Source organism: Chiloscyllium plagiosum, chromosome 2 (assembly GCF_004010195.1).
Source record: "Chiloscyllium plagiosum isolate BGI_BamShark_2017 chromosome 2, ASM401019v2, whole genome shotgun sequence".
Classification (NCBI taxonomy): Eukaryota; Metazoa; Chordata; class Chondrichthyes; order Orectolobiformes; family Hemiscylliidae; genus Chiloscyllium; species Chiloscyllium plagiosum.
The window spans coordinates 133,071,335-133,092,656 of NC_057711.1; the positions used below are offsets into that span (position 1 = coordinate 133,071,335).

The 21,322-nt window shown below is 41.5% G+C and overlaps 1 protein-coding gene across 7 annotated transcripts in view; it reads right to left on the minus strand.

Moving 5' to 3' along the window:
* LOC122564092 (zinc finger protein GLIS3-like) overlaps positions 1 to 21,322 on the minus strand; it is a 567,943-nt gene that overhangs the window by 141,477 nt on the left and 405,144 nt on the right. For all 7 annotated transcript variants that reach the window (XR_006315822.1, XM_043718654.1, XM_043718678.1 and 4 more), the window contains exon 6: positions 19,576 to 19,686. Coding sequence is in view for 6 of the 7 variants with exons in the window: in XM_043718654.1 (XP_043574589.1) it covers positions 19,576 to 19,686 (111 nt within the window). In the remaining variant the exon portion in view is untranslated. The remainder of the gene's footprint in view (positions 1 to 19,575; positions 19,687 to 21,322) is intronic.

Sequence of the window (21,322 nt, forward strand, 5' to 3'; positions counted from 1 at the left end):
ACACGGGGAGAATGTGCAAACTCCACACAGTCAGTCGCCTGAGGTGGGAATTGAACCCGGGTCTCTGGTGCTGTGAGGCAGCAGTGCTAACCACTGTGCCACCATGTCGCTCATATGCCACCGTGCCGCCCATGAGGTAAGTAACTCAGGGTGTTAGAAATATAGGGACTGGGGCAGGCCACTAACCTTACCGAGTCTCCCCTGCTATTCAATACCACCAGGGCTGGTTGAACACTTCAATGTCTTTTATCCACCTCATTCCCATAACCTGGTCCACCATTGGGAATCAGAAATCTGTCAACTTCAACCTTAAATGTACTCAAAGTCACAACTTCTACAGCAGTCTGTGACAGAGAATTCCAAAGCTTCACAACTCTCTGACTAAAATGCTTCCTTCATCTTAAATCCAAGTGGCATCCTCTTATTTTCAAATTGCACTCCCTGGATCTAGACTCCTGAACAATGGAAAATCATTATCTGCATCTAACCCTTTCAGTATTTTGTAAGTTTCAATGAAATCCTTTCTCATTCCTTGAGACTCGAAGGTTTAGAGGCCCAATTTGCCCAATCTCTCTTCTAAGGACGGTCCTGCCTTCTCAGAAACAAGTCTGATGAACAAATTCCTCAATGGGCAATAATACTAGGTTGATTCCAGAGTTGAGAGGGTCGGCTTATGAGGAGAGATTGAGTAGACTGGGATGATATTCATTGGAATTTAGAACAAGGAAGGATCTTATAGAAACATATAAAATTATGAAGGGCATAGATAAGATGGAAGCAGGGATGTTGTTTAAGCTGGTGGGTAAAATTAGAACTAAGTGGTATAGCCTCAAAACAAGGGGACAGGTAGGAGGCTGGAAGAACATAGCAGGCCAGGCGACATGAGGAGGTGGAGAAGCCAACATTTTGGGTGCAACCCTTCTTCATAAGGGGGACCAGACTTAAGATGGAGTTGAGGAGGAACTTCTTCACCCAAAGGGTCATGAATCTGTGGAATTCCCTGCCCAGTGAAGTAGTTGAGGCTACCTTGCTAAATGTTTTTAAAGCAAAGATAGATGGATTTTTGAAGAGTAAAGGAAGTAAGGGTTATTGTGAGTGAGTGGGTAAGTGAAACTCAGTCCACAAAAAAGATCAGCCACGACCTTATTGAATGGGGGAGCAGGCTCGAGGTGGCCAGGCGGCCTACTCCTGCTCCTAGTTCTTATGCTCTTATACTTTTCCTGAGATAAAGAAACCAAAACTGCACACATTACTCCACATTGGGCCTACCCGAGCTCTTGTGTAATTGAAACAAGACTTCACTGCTTCTCTATTCAAATCCTCCAGGAATAAAGACTAACATTCCATTAGACTTCCTCATAGCTTGCTGCACCTACATATTAGCCTTTAGTGACTGATTGACAAGCCTAGCTGGGGCCCTTTTTCATCTACGTTTTCCAACCTCTTACCATTTAAGAAATACTCATCACCCTGTTCTTCCTACTAACGTGGATCACCTCACATTTTACCACATTATACTCTATCTGCCATGTTCTTGTCCATTTACTCAGCCTGTCCAAATCCTCCTGACGTTACTTCGTCACATCCCCATCCAGGTTTGGGGCGTCTGCAAATTTGGAACTGTTACGTTTGATCCTCAGCTCCATGATTACACCCTTTTTCTGGAGAGATACCTCATGGCCTTCATTTCTTTGATGTGGTATTTTCCGCTAACTGTTCTCTATTTTTAACATTGTTATACATTTGAATTAGCTGTTAACTACTCCATTAAAACAGCACAGACTCTAACTTTCTCACTGGTGTGTTAAAAATTGCACAGAGGAAATTAAACACAGAAGTGGCCACTTGGAATTTTCAATATCAGTACCATTGTTTAGACTTGAGTGAATTCTGATCACAATGATAATTACTCTTTAGAACCTCGTGCCTCGGTCTGCAGATTAGTACTGTGTTAATACTAAGCTAAGTGGGGCCTTTCACTATGTAAAAAAGGCTGGAATTCAAGTTTTACTTCATTTGGTTGAAAACTAAAGAAGAAAAGGATAAGACATACTCTAAAACAGATGTTTACAATCTGATAGGAATAAAATATACTTGGAAGACCATAAAATGCAGGAGCAGAAATGGGTCACTTGGCCTATTGAGTATGCTCCATCTTTCAATGAGATTATGGCCATGCAATTTGTAAATGGCAAACCTTTAAGAAGACTGCAATGGATCATTTGAGGTACTGACCAGGGATTTTGGAGGCAGCAGTGGCCTGATTGTTAAAGTAACGGTTTTTATGAGCACAAGCAAATTGAAGGAGAAGATCTGGAATCTATGACTTTGAAGCTGGTGAAGTTGCTTGATTGCATCGTCTTCTTGTGTCCCTCTTTCTGAATGACAGGATCCTGAGGGTCTTCTCAGCAGAAGCAATGAAAGGTGGGATTGTCCAGAGAGGTTTCAGGAGGCTTCATAGTGACAAAACTCAATTATCTTTCTTTGAAGATCTCATCGTCTAAATCATGGGGAAAGATTGGCTCCTAAGATCAGGAAAGGTCAGGCAGGTGGATGCCAGCACAGAGAGGGCCGTAGATTTCAGGCAGATGGGCCAGATCCAGATCAGACCCATCCCTTGCTGGCTATATCTCCACAGGAATCCTCATAACAAATCCTAACCCAAGATTTTCTCTAAAGAGATGTTGGAATTCGGACAGGGCTGGACACTTCAAACACGACTGCATTCAACAGCTAGTTCCTCCCTTGCCTCCCACAATATCCTGGGATATATCCCGGCTGGCACTGGGGACCTGTCTACCCGAATGTATTACAAGACACCCAACACTTCCTCCTTCATTTTTTTTAGATTAGATTCTCTACAGTATGGAAATAGGCTCTTTGGCCCAACCAGTCCACACCAACCCTCCGAAGGGCAACCCACCCAGGCCCATTTCCCTCTGACGAATGCACCTAACACTATGGACAATTTAGCATGGCCAATTCACCTGATCTGCACATGTTTGGACTGTGGGAGGAAACCGGAGCACCCAAAAGAAACCCACGCAGACACAGGGAGAATGTGCAAACTCCACACAGACAGTCATCCGAGGCTGGAATTGAACATGGGACCCTGGTGCTGTGAGGCAGCAGTGCTAACCACTGAGCCACCGTATGTTGACCTGCCCAAGAGTAACCTCAATATCACTTACGCCCCTCTTTATTGGTGAATACTGATGTAAAGTACTTATTAAGGATCGCATTCGTTTCCTCCGGCTCAACACATAACCTCCCTCCTTTACCCTTGAGTGGGCTACACTTTCCCTAGCTACCCTCTTGCTCCAAACATATATAGAAATTCCTTGGGATTCTCCTTAACCAGCTGGCCAAGGGCATTTCATGGTCCCCGTTTAGCCCTTCTAAATCCCCTTTGAGTTCCTTCCTACTTTCTCTATATTCTTCAAGGACTTCATTTATTTTTAGTTGCCTTGACCTTAGGTATGCTTCTTTTTTTTTTGACTAAGTTGATAATTTCCCCTGTCATCCAAAGGTTCCGAAATCCTGCCACTCCTGTCCTTCATTTTCACAGGAACATGCCTTTCCTGCACTCTAATCAACTGATCCTTAAGAGACTCATGGAATCACAGAGATATACTGCACAGAAACAGACCCTTTGGTCCAACCCATCCATGCTGACCAGATATCCTAACCTAATCTAGTCCCATTTGCCAGCACTTGGCCCATAACCCTCTAAACCCTTCCTATTCATGTACCCACCCAGATGTCTCTTAAATGTTGAAAACGTTCCAGCCTCCACGAACTTCTCTGGCAGCTCATTCCATATACACACCACCCTCTGCATGCGACCCTTTAGGTCGCTTTTAAATCTTACCCCTCCCACCTTAAACAGTCTCTCCCAATCCACATTCTCTCTTGTTTAATTCAGTTATAGTTGGCCTTCCCCCAATTTAACACTTTCATTCAAGCTTCACTCTTGCCCTTATCCATAAGTACTCGACAACTTAAGGAATTATGGTCACTATTCATGAAATGCTCCCCCACTGAAGCTTAGATCACCTGGCCAGGCTCATTTCCCAACACCAAATCCAGTATGGCCCCCGTCTCTCATTGGACTATCTGCGTAATGTTTGAAAATACCTATTCAATTGCTTGCCATCCAACTCCCCAGCACTAATCAATACGGGGGAGGTTAAAATCACCCATCACAACAATCCTGTTATTTTCACATCTTTCCAGAATCTGGCTACATATCTCTTTGTCTATCTCCCATTGGTAGCTGGGAGGTCTGTAGTACAATCCCAGCATTGTGATTACACCCTTCATATTCCTGAGCTCTAACCATAATGCCTCACTGCAGGGTATGCTGTCTAACCAGTGACACAACTCCCCCATCTCGTTTGCTTCCTCCTCTGTCTTGTTTAAAACATTAAGTTGCCAATCCTGTCCCTCTTTCAACCATGTCTATGTGATATCAACAACATCCTGACTGCATGCATTAATCCAGGCTCTAAGTTTATCCATCTTACCTATTATACTTCTTACTCTGAAGCAAATACAGTCTAAGCCTCCAGTTCTGCTGAGTTCTGCAACCTCTCCCCGACTGCTCTTCCTCTTAGCTATATTTGCCTTAGTCTCAGGCTCTTCCCCATTCTCTATATTTTACTGACCGGCTGCCCCAGTTCCCACCATGGGCCCACCCTGCCCCAGCCCCCACACTAGTTTAAACCTTCCTGAGTGACACTATCAAACCTCCCTGCCAGAATAGCGGTGCTTCTCCAGTTTTGGTGCAACCTGCCTTTCTTGTACAGGTCCCACCTTCCCTGGAAGACATCCCAATGGTTCACATACCTGAAGCCCTCTCCTGTACACCAGCTCCTTAGCCACATGTTCAATTGTACTCTGTCTCTGTTCCTAGCCTCAGTAGCACGTGGCACGGGGAATAATCCTGAGAGTACTACTCGAGAGGTCCTGCTCTTTAGTTTACTATCTAACTCCCTGAATTGCTGTAGCAGGACCTTGTCACTCCTCCTATCTGCATCATTTGTGCTAATATGGACAATGACTTCTGGCTGTATCTTCTCCCATTTCAGGAAGCCCTGTACCTGCTCAGAGTCATCCATGACCCTTGCATTAGGGAGGCAACATACCATCATGGCCACTGAAGCTTCTATCTGTGCCATCGACTATTGTAGATAACCATGTGTAGATGCAGAAGATGTTGAGACTAATAGATTTTTGATGACTAATAGCATTAAAATGCTATAGAATTACTTAGAATAGTAGCATTTAATTGTTTGATCATGCTAAAATGGTGGAGCACACATAAACATCCGTTGTCTGGATATCGTATGTTCCTATGGTTCCTGGAGAGTACTTTGTCTCTGTCTTCCCAAAGGAAAGGGATGATGTAGACAGTCTAGCTACAGAGAAGGAATGTGAAATGCTAGATACAATAATCATTAAGCAGGAGAAAGTACTGAAGAGACTGATATTCGTGAAGGTGAATAAGTCACCAGAGCCGGATGGATTGAATTAAATCTTTAAAAGAAGCCAGGATGGAAATAACAGATACACAGATTTATTTTAATCCTCACTAGATATAGGCATGGTACCAGAGGTTTGCTGATCTGCAAATTGCTTTTAAAGAGTGCAAGGGATAGGTCAAATAAGGTAAAGTCACCACAGTCCTACTGGAGCACAGGGCTGCCCTCCCATTGGAGAGAGATAACCGGTGGTGGTTTAACCTGAGGGGCCACCATGCCTCAGGTGAGGGGTGAGGTTGAAATGGAGAGTCCTTCAGATAAACTCAGCCGGTTTGGGAATTCAATTCATGTTGTTGTCTTCACTCTGCTGAGATGGCCACCAATATACAGTACAAACCAACAGACTACCAAAGTTACTTTGACTATACATCCTCACACCATTCGTGTAAAGACTCCATTCCATTCTCCAGCTCCTCCATCTCTGCCACATCTGTTTCGATGAGGCCAACTTTGATAAGGCTGATCTTTACCTACTCCTTTGTTTGTCCAACTGCATTTCTCTCTCTCAACCTGTTGCTTAGTCCTTCCCCCCTCCCCTACCCCTTCTATAGCAAATATACCAACCTTTACCTAGCTGCTATCAGTTCTGAAGAAGAGTCACAAGACCCGAAATTCTGATTTCTACCCATAGATACTGGCTGACTTGCTGAGTTTTTCCAGTAATTTATGATTGTGTTGGATCTCTTGCTGTCTGTTGTGTGCTTTGGACTTTAATGGGGAGACTTGATTATGAAATTCACAGGTGATATAAAAATTGGTTACGATGGTGAATAGGATGGGTGTTAACTCCAGAATGATGTCAGTGATTGAGTTGGGTGGGCAGAGAAATGGCAAACAGAATTTAATCGAGAGACATGTGAGTGAATGCATTTGGGAAAGGCAAACAAAGTAAGGGATTCCACAACAAATGGGAAGATATTGAGAGAAGTAGGAGTAATGAGAGACCTTGGAAATGCATGTCCACATGGTTTTGAAGGCAGCAGAGTAAATGGATAAAGTTGTGAAGAAAGATGTGGAATGCCTTTCTCTAATGAGTGAGGTGGAGAATACCAAAGCAGGGATCCAAAGCTGGTTAGGCTAAGTCTGGAATTTAATTTTATAGGAGGGACACAATTGTTCAAATCAGAACGTTACTAACTTTTAATTCCATAATGGAATTTGTGGTACCGAGCGTTATTTATATAGCTCAGCACATTTCCATGTTCGACTGCGAGCAATTAATTGCTGAGTCTGACAATTTGATCCTGTGTAGTGCTACCAATCTACTATAACTATAATATTTGTTCTGTAATAATGTTTTCAAATGGTACTCTATTGTGTAGGGGTAGGAGGACCCTGGAGCAAGCTTGCTAATGATGTCACAGAGCTGCACATCATTGGGAATAAATAACACACTGTATGCAGGAGTTAGAACAATCTGGAAAGAACAATAGAAGAAGCCCACAGTACAGAGTGTCTCTCTGAAAGGCTTACAGAGAGCATTTTGATATGAACACAGTAGGAAGGCCTTCATTTATTGCAGCTGTACAGAGTCTTGGTGAGACCCATTTGGCATATTATGTGCAGTTTTGGACTCCTTAACTAAAACAAAATAAACTTTTCATCGAGGAAGCAATGGTTCACCAGACTATTTCCTGGGAAGGTAGATTTGTTGTACGAGGAGAGATTGGTTCAACGGGGCCTGTATCCTCTGGTGTTTAGATGAATAAGAGGGAATCTCATGGAAACATATAACGTTTTGAGAGAGCAGGACACATTAATGTTTCCCCTGGCCAGGTGGCAGCAACAGGAATCACAGTCTTAGGTTTCAGACTGCGATGAGGAGAGGTTTGTTCATTTAGAACCTATGGAATTAACTACCAGAGAAAGATGTGGAAGTCAAGGCTCTGAATATATTTAAGAAAAAAACAGGTTTCTAGAGGCCAAAAGTGTCAAGAGCTAGGAGGAGAGTACAGCAGTATGTGGTTTAGTTAGAGAATCAGCTATGATTACGTAGAAAGATAGAAAATACCAGCATGAGTATTTTCTCTTCAAGCCCTTCAAGCCTGCTCAATCATTTAACATGTTCATGGCTGATCATCAACTTAGTACCTAATTCTCACTTTCTGCCCATACTTTTCGATCACTTTATCCAGATGAACTGTATCTAACTTCTTGTTGAAAACATTTAATGCTTTGGCCGTTTTTTTTTAGATTAGATTACTTACAGTGTGGAAACAGGCCCTTCGGCCCAACAAGTTGTGCGTCGGTGTGGACTTGTTGGGCCGAAGGGCCTGTTTCCACACTGTAAGTAATCTGTAAGTAATCTAATCTAATCTAATCTAATTCCTCTCATCTCAGCCCCTCCTGTATCCTTAGACTTTGACCTCTGGTTCTGGGCTCCCCCGTCAAAGGAAACATCCTTCCTGCATTTATCTTGTCAATTCCTGTTAGCATTTTATATGTTTGGGGGGCTTGGATCGGCGCAACATCGAGGGCCAAAGGGCCTGTATTGCGCTGTATTTTTCTATGTTCTATGTTCTATGTTTCTATGACATCCTCCAATGAGATTCATTCATATTCAATGAGACTGAATGGTGAAGCCCACTCAATTTGCTATGGTTCTGTGATAGAAGATAGATTTGTCACTAATTTAAATATAAGTCAGAGCTTGTTATAAGATGATTATTGAAACTAATAGTATGAAGGTATAATAAATAATGTGGGATGAAGATGAGCCTGAAGATAGCCCTTGACTTGCCTTCTCCTTGACTAGACTGTCTCAAACCAAAACTGTGATAAAAACACACAATAAAAGATTCTCCGGTCCAGTGCACTGCTTTGTGAAGAAATAATTCTACCCAATGATATACAATTCTTTCTTCAGTCTGTTGAGTTTCTGGTGGCATTTCCTGATCCACCCAAGCATCTATCTCAGTTCCTGTAGGACAGCATGAAGGAATATTTGCTGAAAAATGTAAGTCAAATGATGGACAATTTTTCTAAAGAATGGTCATTATCTTTTGCAATTCTTTTTCTGTCAGACATATGTAGTTATCTGCATTTAGACATCAACACTCCAAGTACTGGTTATATTAGGATCTTCGAATAAATAAATTGTATGAATTTATGGGATTCACCATCCATTCACCATCCCATTCCACAGAATACATTCAGTGCACAAGATATTGTTTTCTGAATTTAACCATTTCAGAAATCTGTACTCCGACTGTGCATTGGTGAATATGGCAGATCACACTGGCAGAGGGTTACAGTGAAATGTTTGCAATATGGTAACTTGGTAAGGGATTGTGGAGAGTATTGGATAATGTTCATTACCTGACCTTATGGCTCGTTTGCTGTTTTCTAGTGTGTATCAGGCTGACTACATTCAGACATGCAGAATCATGTCAATGAATTTCTTTTTCTCCTGTACGGTGTTTCTGTTGCTGAAGAACTGTAACAGTTACTTTTATACTTTTCATTAATTATCTTGCTATCAACTGACTTTGTAATTTAGAAACTCAAGAAAACCTTCACTTGTTCGTTCATGCATTGCATTTTTAGTGAGATGAATACAGACACAGACTCAGCACTCTCACAGTATATTACCTATGACCATGGAACTTGCAACCATACAACAATGAAATTAATCTCTGATCTAAGAGTAGAACTTGTTCTTCAATCATGCATTTCTTGGAAGTAACTTGAGAAGTGTTTTTGCTATATAAATGTTGACCAAATGGAACAATATACAGGTGGTAACCTATCCCAGTTAGCTTAACATTGCGATTAGTTACACATTATTCCTGTGCAATAATTATTCATACTAGGTCTGAACTGCAACTCAAAATGTATATTGCCTTTTATAATTTTTAATGATTTTTCTTTTGAAAATAATGCTAAAAGTCAAATGAAGAGCATTTGTGAATGTACTGTAGAAATGAATCCATGACTAACAGGATGTGACAGGAGAGGTCTTTTATCTATTTGTAGGACAGTGGAAACCTGCTGGTGCAGAATTGTTTCACTGAGCCTTTATCACTATGGAATTTTTATGGCAATTTTCATTTTATGAATTCCACATTTTTGTACAAGATTGCTTGGACTCACGCCATCCTTCAAGTTTAATTAAAGTAATAATTCAGTTTTAAGACAATTTATTGTTTCTTCAGCTTTTATTGTTATTAGCTGGGAATGTTTGTCCATGCCAAAATAAGACTAGAGTTCTCAAGTGAAACAACAAAGATACCACAGAAGCTTAGCATGCTGATAGAGTCTGAAGTCACCAGGGCTTAAAATATTTGAACTTGTCTGCATTTATAGCAGATAAATTGCTACTGCATACTACAGAAATTATTCTTTGGGTCTAATCTATTTTCAAGATATTGATGGAGTTGAAAAATAACTCGATAGATTAAGAATGAACAGAACCAGAGAGCATATCACATGAAAGGGGGAAACAAGGGGGTGGGGGGGAAACAAGTTACCAGAAAGCTTAAATTAGCTTGTCCTACTTTCTAAATCTTGAGAACTTTGTAGAGCCCTTTGAAATTTCTCTTTTCATAAACTATAATCTACCCTGAGTTCCTAAAGGAGAGCAGAGTTTCTGATCTTGAGGTTTAGACAGTAGCACTAGTAAGCAACAATTGAAAGCCACTCTCAGAATCCACATGCCCACCTCACTGCAAACTGGAGGATGGGATCAATTCGACATGCAGTGTGAATTCCAGTGCGGAATGTGCCTACTTCTGGAAACTCCCGGAGTGAGTTGAGAGGGGAAAATTCCATGTGCTGTTGCAGTCTTGTAAAACTGATTTGTGAGCGGAGCCACTTAAAGATGTGATGCAAAACATTTGGCGAGTTAATGAATTTGGCCGCCAAAAAGCAAGAGAGTAATTAGAGTGTCACAGGATGTCCAGCTCACTGTCCATATGTGGTGAAGTGGAGGTGCCCCTACATGAGGTAGTTTGCCAGGCCAAGAAGGAGGTCTTCATTGACACTACAGAGCACCCTCTCGAAAGAAAATAAACTATACAGCCAGTGTAGGACAGAGTCCGGGAAGTGTTGGAAATGATAGCAGACTTTTAAAAAGCTGTAACATAATACTAACCAGCAGTTTCACCTCACTAAGTGTATCAACTGAGAAAGTAAACAATAAAATATTGCCTTTAATTTGCTACATAGTTACTGTAAGTGCATTCTCAGAACTTAGGTTTCTAGTTTCTTAATCGTAGATGATGCTTATGCATATTGCAACACATTCCAACTGTGACTGACAACTGAAAATCTTGGGACCGTAACATCTTAAAAGCACTTCACCTGGTAAATTATTATAATACAAAATAACTGCAAGATACATTTTTACAGGGGACTGGCTGCAACCAGAGAAAATGACTTATGTGTCTGCTCCTTCACTTTAGAAAATCCTGATAAACTTACAGTATCATAATCTCAGGGCTGAATTGCTAAACCACAATTATATACATTTTCCTGTTGCCACTCAGTATCAAATTTCAACCAACTGATGACTGTTTCATATTAGAAATCCTTCTGCTCTGAATGGAGGTGAACCTGACTGTCTTTTGTAATATTGTTCGATCAGACTGATAGTGATTGATTACATGTTTCCTTGAAGTTATTTAACCAGCTCTGTGATGTGGACGTGCCGGTGTTGGACTGGACTGGACAAAGTTAAAAATCACACCACACCAGGTTATTGTCCAAGCTGTCAAGCTAGTTCTTCCAAATAAACCCATTGGATTAGAACTTGGTGTGTGATTTTTAACTACCACTGTGTGGAAGATGTTGCCATAGTTTTGTTTCATTCATTCACGGGATGTGGGTATCGTTGGCAAGCCCAGCATTTATTGCCCATCCCTAATTACCCAGAGGGCAGTTGAAAAGTCAGCCACATTACTGTGGGTCCAGACCAGGTACGGATAGCAGTTTCCTTCCCTAAAGGACATCAGTGAACCAGATGGGTTTTCCCAACAATCGGAAATGGATTCACTGTCATCCTTAGACTCTTAATTCCAGATTTTTATTGAATTCAAATTCCACCATCTGCAACAGTAGGATTCAATCCTGGGTCCCCACAACATTACTTGGATCTCTGGATAAACAGTCCAATAATAATACCACTAGGCCATCACCTCAACCTCCCCTCATTTAGAGATACATAATGGAAGGTACAGAGTTAATGGCTCTTGTATCCTTGATATACCATTTTATTTTCATTTTTATTACTTCAGCCTATAGCTAATGCAATTAAAGTGCATTAAAATAATTCTCGTCATTACTTTTGAACTAATTTGCCATTCAACAGTAAGCTGCCAAGTTGTATCCAAAATTGGCTCAGTGTCAGAGAGCAAAGGGTGATGAGAGCTAACTGCCTATGTAACTGAAAGGCTGTTTCAAATGCGTTCAACAAGGCTCCGAACTGCTCCCCTTGCTTCTTGTGGGATGTGTGAACAACTTAGAAAAAAATAAAGATGGCGGTAGCAGCGGCAGGGCAGGAAGTGTTTGGGCTCTGTGCCCGGGCGCTCTCCCTCACCCACCCGGCTGCATTATTCTTTGATTTTTGTTTTATTTCCTTCATCTCTCTATTGTATGAAAGTTTATCTTTTGTGCTTTTCCACGGCTGCGGTGGAGGAGGCGGTTAACGAGGGCCTGCGGTGGCAGCAGGGCGGTTGATCCGGATATCCGTACTGTGTGGCCATAGTGACCACAGCTTTATCGAAGGCTCCATCGTTGACGGGCATGGTTCATTCCTGATGGCTGGGTGGCGGTTTCAGTGGTCATGGCATGGTGATTCCGGGTCATCCCTTGTGGCTATGGTGGCAATATGGTGGCTTCGGATAGTGACTGAATTGGAGTGAGTCATTGCTTCAGTATCAGTGACTTGGGTCCATGAAGACCCTCCTTGCTGTAGTGCCCATGGAGTGGCTTCAGCAGCAGCATCTCATGCCCACTCCAGAAACCCAGGGGCCATGGATAGAACAAAAGATAAGCTTTGACCTAACTTTGTCTCAATTAACTTTTTTTATAATTTCTTTTTATAATTAAAATGGTGCTGAATTGTGCTGACTTATGTACGTCTCACCACATTTTCATAAATACATGTGGTGATAAATTGCTATTCTATTTCATTAATCAAGAGTGAAAAGTATGGCGCTGGAAAAGCACAGCAGGTCAGGTAGCATCTGAGAAGTAGGAGAGTTGACATTTTGGGCATAAGCCCGTCAGCAGGAATGCTTTTCCACAATTTTCAGCTCTGACTCTCCAGCATCTGCAGTCCTCACTTTCTCCTCATTACATAATTAAGACATTTGACACCAAAATTAGTCATGTGGTTGGATGAAGCAAATGGAAGCTATAGACTCCTCAAGGTCAGAAATCAACTGCTCTGGTAGGCAGAAATGAGACAAATAGAATCCAGTCCAGGGAACTGTGAGGGCACACAGTTTGGAATAATAAAGAAGACAACAGAATGTGCCATATCTAGTAGGTTACTGAGAGGTATAGGGTGCATGACCACAAAGGCTGGTTGATGAAGTGGTTCAGAAGGCATTATTAGTACTTCACTTTATTAGCCAAGACATGGGATAGAAGCTTATAAAAATTATGCTCATCATCATGATGTGCTTTGTTTGAAGCCAGTTGGCTAATAGACTTTCCACAACTTTCTGTTCTGTGCCATTCTTTTCATTTACCAATAACTTGCTTCAATTTTCTAGCCAACCAACACTTCCTTTTTCTTATTATACTAGAAATTGTCCTTCCACAACATCTCTTACAATCCATTTCCTTTTAAAACACACCTCATTCTGTATCTCTGTCTTTTCTGAAATATACTGAATAAATTTCTTTATTCATTCATTCTCCAAAGCATGTATTGTGATGCACAGTGATGTTAGCAGTGGGCGTTCAATTCCAGCACCAGCTGAGGTTACCAGGAAGGACTCTTGTTTTTCAACCCCATCACCTGAGATGTAGTCGACCCTCAGGTTAAATAATGTCCAGTTTTCTTTCTCTAATGAGAGAACAGTGGTATGGTCTAGCAAGACTGGTGACTTCGGGTTACCTTTTCAATTAAGCTGCACATTATTGTGAATAGCTTCTATATGGTTAATAAGAAAACCCCATCTCCCATAGCAAAGAGGTAAGTTACCACTGAGCATAGATTTGAGGCAATTGTTCGAGGCATTACAGGCACGTTGAGAGTAGTAACAATCTGCAACTCATTGCCTGAAATGAAGCCAGAGTCAGAAATCCTCATTGTACTTAAAAAATCTTAAATATGCACTGTAGGTGCAGTCATCTACAAGGCTTTGGATAAGAACTGGAAAGCGGGATCAGCCTGGAAGTTCTTTTCTGACCAGGTCAGACAGGAAAAGATGACTGACCTTCTTTTGCACTGTAAATTTCTATGATTTGTTGATTCACCATTGAACTTTGAAGATTTCAGATCCATATCCCGTCACTTCCAAAGCAGTGTGAATTTTGCATTTCAGGCGTCAATTTGATACATTTTCTTGTCTTAGGAAATTGAATTATCTCTCCAAAGGAAAAACAACTAACAAAAACCTTTTATAAATTCCTTCCACATGTTGTTTACCTTTAGTCAGCACAATGCCTTGCACTGAGAGCAAGTCTATCTCTAAAAACACTTCAAATGTATTCAATTCTGCTCTAGGTCTCCCTTTACATGTTTGATGAAAGATTGGTTATGCTGTAGTACATTCTATGACCATTATAGTCAATTGTTTCCTTCCCATTGCTCTCCATATTTAAACATGGCTGAAATACAGTTGTCTACAAGGGAAGATGATCCAATGCTAAATCTAACTGGCTATGTGTTAATCACCATTCCATTTAATTCAGGTCATTACAATGTGTATTGGTGGCATTTCAAAAATGATTTTAACCACTGAAATCAGTCATTGAAAGAAAATTACACCATACAGCAAAATAGAGGCACTCTCTAACACACACATCAATGTACATATAAATCTCGTATCTTTAACATTGTAAAATGTCCCAGAGTGCAGAATGATCAAACAAAATTTGGTACCCAGCCACATTAGGCAATACCCGAACAACTGACTGTAAAGTTGACAAAAACATGCTGAGACTGGAGAGAATTTCAACAATTGAGCTTCAGGTTACTATAGACGTAGTCCACAGTGGAGAAGTGATAAAAAAGGACACATGCAAAAGACCAGAACTAGAACCACACGGCAATTCTGGAAGGTTCTGGGCTAGCAAGGTCATCAGAAATATATACACTTGCTGAAAATCAGATGCACAATTTTGTGGTTATATCCTATTGCAGGTATCTGCGATTATATCCTTTGACTTACACTGTAGCGACATTGTAACATACATTACACTATCGTGTTCCTCTCCAAGTGACTCAGTCAGTATTAATTTAAACTTTTGTTTCACTGAATCGAGAAAATAATATATTGTTTCTCGATAATAGGATTGGTTTTAAGATTTTAATCTCTCTAAAAGTTTCAAACAATGTCATTAATCTATTAGGGGCAGAACAATTTAAGATAATTATCTAACCTTCCAAATGAAATTATAGCCTTGAAACTGCACTTATCCAACTATACGACTTATGTGAGGGAGTTCATCAGAGATGGGGTTATTTTTTTTTTAAATTGGCAATAGTTGTCAGTAAAAGCCAGTGGTCAGTATGTTTCATTTAGTTAGGTAAGAAGCTGTCCTCTTGACAGATTAATGCCTGTGTTGCAGTATTTCTTTATATTGGGGAGTAAACATCATTTTTAAACAAAGGAGTAATGCTTTCTATAACTCGACAATGTGATAATTTCACTTGAATTCAAATTAATGTTTAGAAATTTTATGAATATTGAATATGAGCTTTAGCTTTAATTCCTATTCTTTTTGTTAAAATTTGCCAATGCGTTTCATCTCCTTGCTTGCTAAAGTTTACATATTAAACTTGAGTTTGCAGTAGTGCTCATGCAATGGTGCTAATGCAGTAATTGAGGTCATGTTATTGTGAGCTTGACTCCCTGGTGTTCAAAAATCATGAAAATCTCATCACTAGTCAACACTACCGCTCATTTGAATGACAAACTGACTTTCCACAACATTAGCATGTGGTGAGTTGACACTCACTTTAAGGCTTATTTTTACTTAACTATCAGGAATGTATAAATTGACTAGTTCTAGAGTCCCTCACCAGTGGAATTAATTTATCTGTATCAACCCTGCCATTTCCTGTTAATACCTTGAAACCTTTGATTGAATCACTTCTTAATTCCAGAGAAAACAACATAATATGTATAATCTCTCGTCATAACTTAACCCCTGAAATCCAGGTATCATTTTCTTGTCCCCATCTTTAATGGGCTCACCATTCTCTTTGCTAATCTTTTTCCTTTCATATATCAAAAGTTCTTAAATCAGTCTTTATGTTCCTAGCTAGCTTACATTTATATTCTCCTTTCTGTTTCCTTATCTTTTAGTGGATCCTAAATTGATCCCGATCATCAGGCTTACTACAATATCTGGCATTCTTATAAGCCACTTCTGTTGCTTCCTTCCCTATCTCCTTTATCATTCTTGTCTATCCTCCTAAATGTAGCATATCCTTATATGGTAGTCCAATTGCTCCATTAACTCCAGTGTTGTGGCCAGTGAAATTTGGATAAGTGCCTACCTTAAATGACTCTAAACACTTGTTTGAGGAAAACAACACCAGAATGTGACGAAGGCCATTGGTCAGAGCATTGAATATAGGAGTTGGGAGGTCATGTTGTGGCTGTACAGGACATTGGTGTGGCCACTTTTGGAATACTGCGTTCAATTCTGGTCTCTCTGCTGCAGGAAGGATTTAGTAAAATTTGAAAGGGTTTAGAAAAAACTTACAAGGATGTTGCCAGGGTTGGAGGGTTTGAGCTACAGGGAGAGGCTGATTTGGGTGGGGCGATTCTCCTCGGATCATCAGAGCCTGAAGGGTGACCGATATAGAGGTTTATAAAATCATGAAGGGCATGGATAGGGTGAATAGTCAAGGTCTTTTCCCTAGGGTAGCAGAATCCAAAACTAGTGAATATAGGTTTAAGGTGAGAGGGAAAAGATTTAAAAGGGACCTAAGGGGCAATTTTTTCATGCAGCGGGTGGTGTGTGGACAAACAGAAAGCTGGACAAACAAAACAAGCCAGGCAGCAACGGGACATGGTGAAGTCAACATTTCAGGTATTAACCTTTCTTCAGGACTTCTCCACTTCTCGATGCTGCCTGGCTTGCTGTGTTCTTCCAGCCTCCTGCTTGTCTACTTTGGATTCCAGCATCTGCAGTGTTTTTTTGTCCCGATAGAGGAAGTGGTGGAGGCTGTTTCAATTGCAACACTTAAAAGGCACGTGGATGGGTAAATGAATTGGAAGGGCTTAAAGGGACGAGGAGAAAGTGAGGTCTGCAGATGCTGGAGATCAAAGTTGAAACTTTATTGCTGGAACAGCACAGCAGGTCAGGCAGCATCCAGGGAACAGGAGATTCGACGTTTCGGGCACAGGCCCTTCTAAGAAGGGCCTGTGCCCGAAACGTCGAATCTCCTGTTCCCTGGATGCTGCCTGACCTGCTGTGCTGTTCCAGCAATAAAGTTTCAACTTAAAGGGACATAGGCTAAGTGCTGGCAAATGGGATTAGATTAATTTGGGATACCTGGTCAGCATGGATGAGTTGGACTGAAGGGTCTGCTTCCATGCTGTACAGCTCTATGACTCTATTGCATCAGAGTATGGCTGAATGGATTTGGTATAGGGAGGGAAGTTTGAAATGAATCTCATAGAGATCATGGATCTGGTGTGATCCCTCAGCACCTGTAAATGTTCTGTGAACTTCCGTTAACCTGGACTCTCCCACTCAGCCGCAGTGACTCAGCCTTTCTTGGATATATCTACAGCCAACTGTGGCCATAGAGTTTACAGGACAGGCTCAGCTTATTGAATCTGCACAGGTCTTTAACAACCACCTAACTACCCTCATCCTATTTTCCAACACTTGGCCCAATGCCTTGTATACAAGTGCACATCTAAATACTCCTTCAATGTTATGAGGGTTTCTGCCTCTCCCATCCTTTCAGGCAGTGAGTTGCAAATTCTCACCCCCCTCTGGTGTCCCAGCCCCTTGACAATTCTGCAGAGAAAAGCCAGTGACCTGCCTTGGAATGGCCATTTAGTGTCTACAGCTGTACTTCTGATGAAGCCCAGGATTCAAATGTGTGGGACCATTTTAACTAGGCAACTGCAGGAGTCCCTGGAGTCTATAACGTTGCAAATTCATTTTTGGAAAACAGTGAGGGTGATGGTTCCTCAGAGAAGCGCACCCAGAACAACAGCCCACGGCACCATGGGACACTGCACAGGGAAGCAGGAAGAAGATCACAAGAGCAAGAGTGACAGGGGATTCCTTCATCAGGGGATAAGACAGCTATTGTTGCTTCCCAAGTCATTGAAAAGCTGCAGGACGTCCTTCTGAGGGAGGGAATATTCCAGAAGGTATGGTCCACATTGCTATCATTGACATAAGTAGGAAGAGGGATGAGGTCCTGAAATCAGAGTTGAGGGAGTTAGAAATTTAAAAGCAGGATCTCGACAGCAGTAATCTCAAGATTGCTCCCAGTGCCATGCACACATGAACATGAGACCCGGAGGATAGATCTTTGGAATATTTGGCTGGAAAGCCAGTGTAAGAGGGAGGGAATTCTGAGGAATTGGGATTGGTTCTGAGGCAGGTGGGGTCTGTGCCAGCTGGTGGGACAGATTTGACAGATTGAAGGTATGTTTCTGTTCCTACCTGCAGATATAGAGTACAAACCAGTACAGAGCACAAATTGGCACCTCAGATTTGAGGCATGTTTATGAGTTCACCTGATTTTGACACAAAGTAGAAAGGACAGGGCAAGGAATTGCATTGGAATGGTTCAGAAAGGTACCCTTCAGACAAGCCAATCCTAATTACACGCTTGCTGTACCACACAAGGTCTGAGGAAGGCATTTTGTTGGAAGTAATGTCTTGTCTCACCAGCTGGTTACTGCCTGTACTAAGAAAAGAAGCCTGATAAAACAAAGTGATTTGTTGTGGAAAGGAAGCCTTATCTCCAGAATTCTGAATTAGCCACGTATAGAAGCGCAATCTGATCGTGCAAAATTATGATTTAAATAGTTGTTAAGATGGTGAGGCAGCTTATTGAAGCACATCCTGCTTTATCCAATATGAGATTTTCTTCCTCTCTCAATTCCATGTTGACTAGTTGCTCCCCAGTTACAGCCTACCTTCTATGGTGGGGGTCAGTTAGCTCAATTGGCTGGACATTTGTTTTGTGATGTAGGGTTCAGTTCCTGCACTGTCTGAGATTAATGAGAAGTTCTCTCCTCCTTGCCTGAGGCATGGTGACCCTCAGGTTAAAGCACCACCATTTGTCCATTCCTCAGGAGAAAGCGGTCCCATGGTCTGATAAGACTGTGGTCACTTTTATTTATTCTTCCATTGCAGCTCACACAGTCTACTCCTGTTCCCAGCTCACACGGTCTACTCCTGTTCCCAGCTCACACAGTCTACTCCTGGTCCCAGCTCACACGGTCTACTCCTGCTCCCAGCTCACATGGTCTACTCCTGCTCCCAGCTCACACGGTCAACTCCTGTTCCCACCTCACACGGTCTACTCCTGCTCCCAGCTCACATGGTCTACTCTTGTTCCCAGCTCACATGGTCTACTCCGGCTCCCAGCTCACACGGTCTACTCCTGTTCCCACCTCACATGGTCTACTCCTGTTCCCACCTCACACGGTCTACTCCTGTTCCCAGCTCACATGGTCTACTCCTGCTCCCACCTCACATGGTCTACTTGTGTCTTCACTGTCTTCCTAAAATAACATGGATTATGAATTCAAAGCTGAGGAATTCCTTCTTACAATCAAAGTACAATTAAACTTTGACTTATACAATATAAAGAGAATGAATATTCCTGTTTCATCAAAATCTTTGCTTCGATCCTCCCATATGTACTCACCTTTTTTCTTGCCTGCTGTTCTTTTGTGGAATGTGCCTTCACGTGCTTTCGGAGAGAGCTTGGGTCAGTGTACCGTTTAGTGCAACCTGGGATCTGACATGCATAAGGTTTCTAAAACAGAGAGAGGATACAGCACCAGCTTTAGTACAGCACAAACTCACTTGATATGAAGTTTCTAATCAAAAACTGGTTAGGAGCATTCTCCTGGACTGTCCACTAATCTGACCTCACATTAATCACCTTCACCTGCAGTCAGGCATGCACAAACTCAAATATAAGTCGAAGGTCACAAGGAAACATCCATTTTCCAAATGCAAATAACGTAACCTCATAGGGCTACATGCTAACTATTGAATAAAATCACATGCATCCCCTACCAGAAAAATGCACTGTAAAGATTTGAATAAATTCCATTCTCTTGTAGCGTTTGCCATCTTTGTGAATTTAATTTATTTTTCAGTGAAAACTTGCAGCCGACTTCATAGTTATTGTAATTAGATACTTACAATTATTTCAGTCTCTGAGACTCTGCAGCATAGTCAGAAACGATTAGCAAGAGAAAGTATTTAGGTTTTCAGCTCAAGAAACAGCAGAAAGGTCCATGTAATAGTATCTGATCACTATGAGAGAAACTAAAATCTGCTAGGAAAGACAGAAAACAAAGATAGAAATAAGAAATTAGTTCTGACACACACTGAGGTTTTAGAAGGTTCGGCATTTTTTCCAAATGATTTACTTTAGCTCATTAGCCAGTACACCTGTCACCTGACATAGCAACAACTCAAATGGAGCCAATTCTCTTGGGGAAGCACTACTGACCAGTTATTACTTAAAGGCAGATACTAACTTTATGAAATAGTACAACCACTGTTATTTAATTTATGGGGGAAGGTAGCTGGTCTAAGAATCTCAACACAGAAAGAGGTGGTTTTACCTATCTGCTTGTGCTAGTTACTTGCAAGCACTACATAACTCATCTCACTTCACTATCATCACAAATTCTTCATTTTAAAGTATAGCATCAATTCTCTTTTGAAGGTCACTACTGAATCTATTTTTCTGCTCCAGACAGGGCCTTCCATAGCAGAGGAGAAAGTGAGGTCTGCAGATGCTGGAGATCGAAGTTGAAACTTTATTGCTGGAACAGCACAGCAGGTCAGGCAGCATCCAGGGAACAGGAGATTCGACGTTTCGGGCACAGGCCCTTCTTCAGGAACGTCGAATCTCCTGTTCCCTGGATGCTGCCTGACCTCCTTCCATAGCAGAACAATGTTTGTATTTCAAAGAAAACTTTTGGTTTTTCTTACACTTTTCTCTGCATCTTCTACTCCCACCTGATTCCTTTGCCTCTAAGCTGTAGTAGGGAAATGACAGCCTGGTGATATTATTGCTGGACTGTTAACTCAGGGAGCTAGGTAATGTCCTGGGGACCTGGGTTCAAATCCTGTTATAGCAGATGAATTCAACACATATCTGGAATTAGGAGTCTGATGATGAATCCATTGCTGATTTTTAGAAAAAAAAACATCTGGTACATTAATGTCCTTTAGGGAAGGAAACTGCCATCTTTACCTGATCTGACCTACATGTGACTGCAGACCCAGAGCAATGTGGTTGACTCTTAACTGCCCTCTGGGAAATTAGGGGATGGGCAATAAATGTTGCCTATCCTGGAGTGCCCAATCCTGTGAATGAATAAAGAAAAAAAATCCTTTAGCTACCAAATCCCCTGTCTGCGGAAACACTC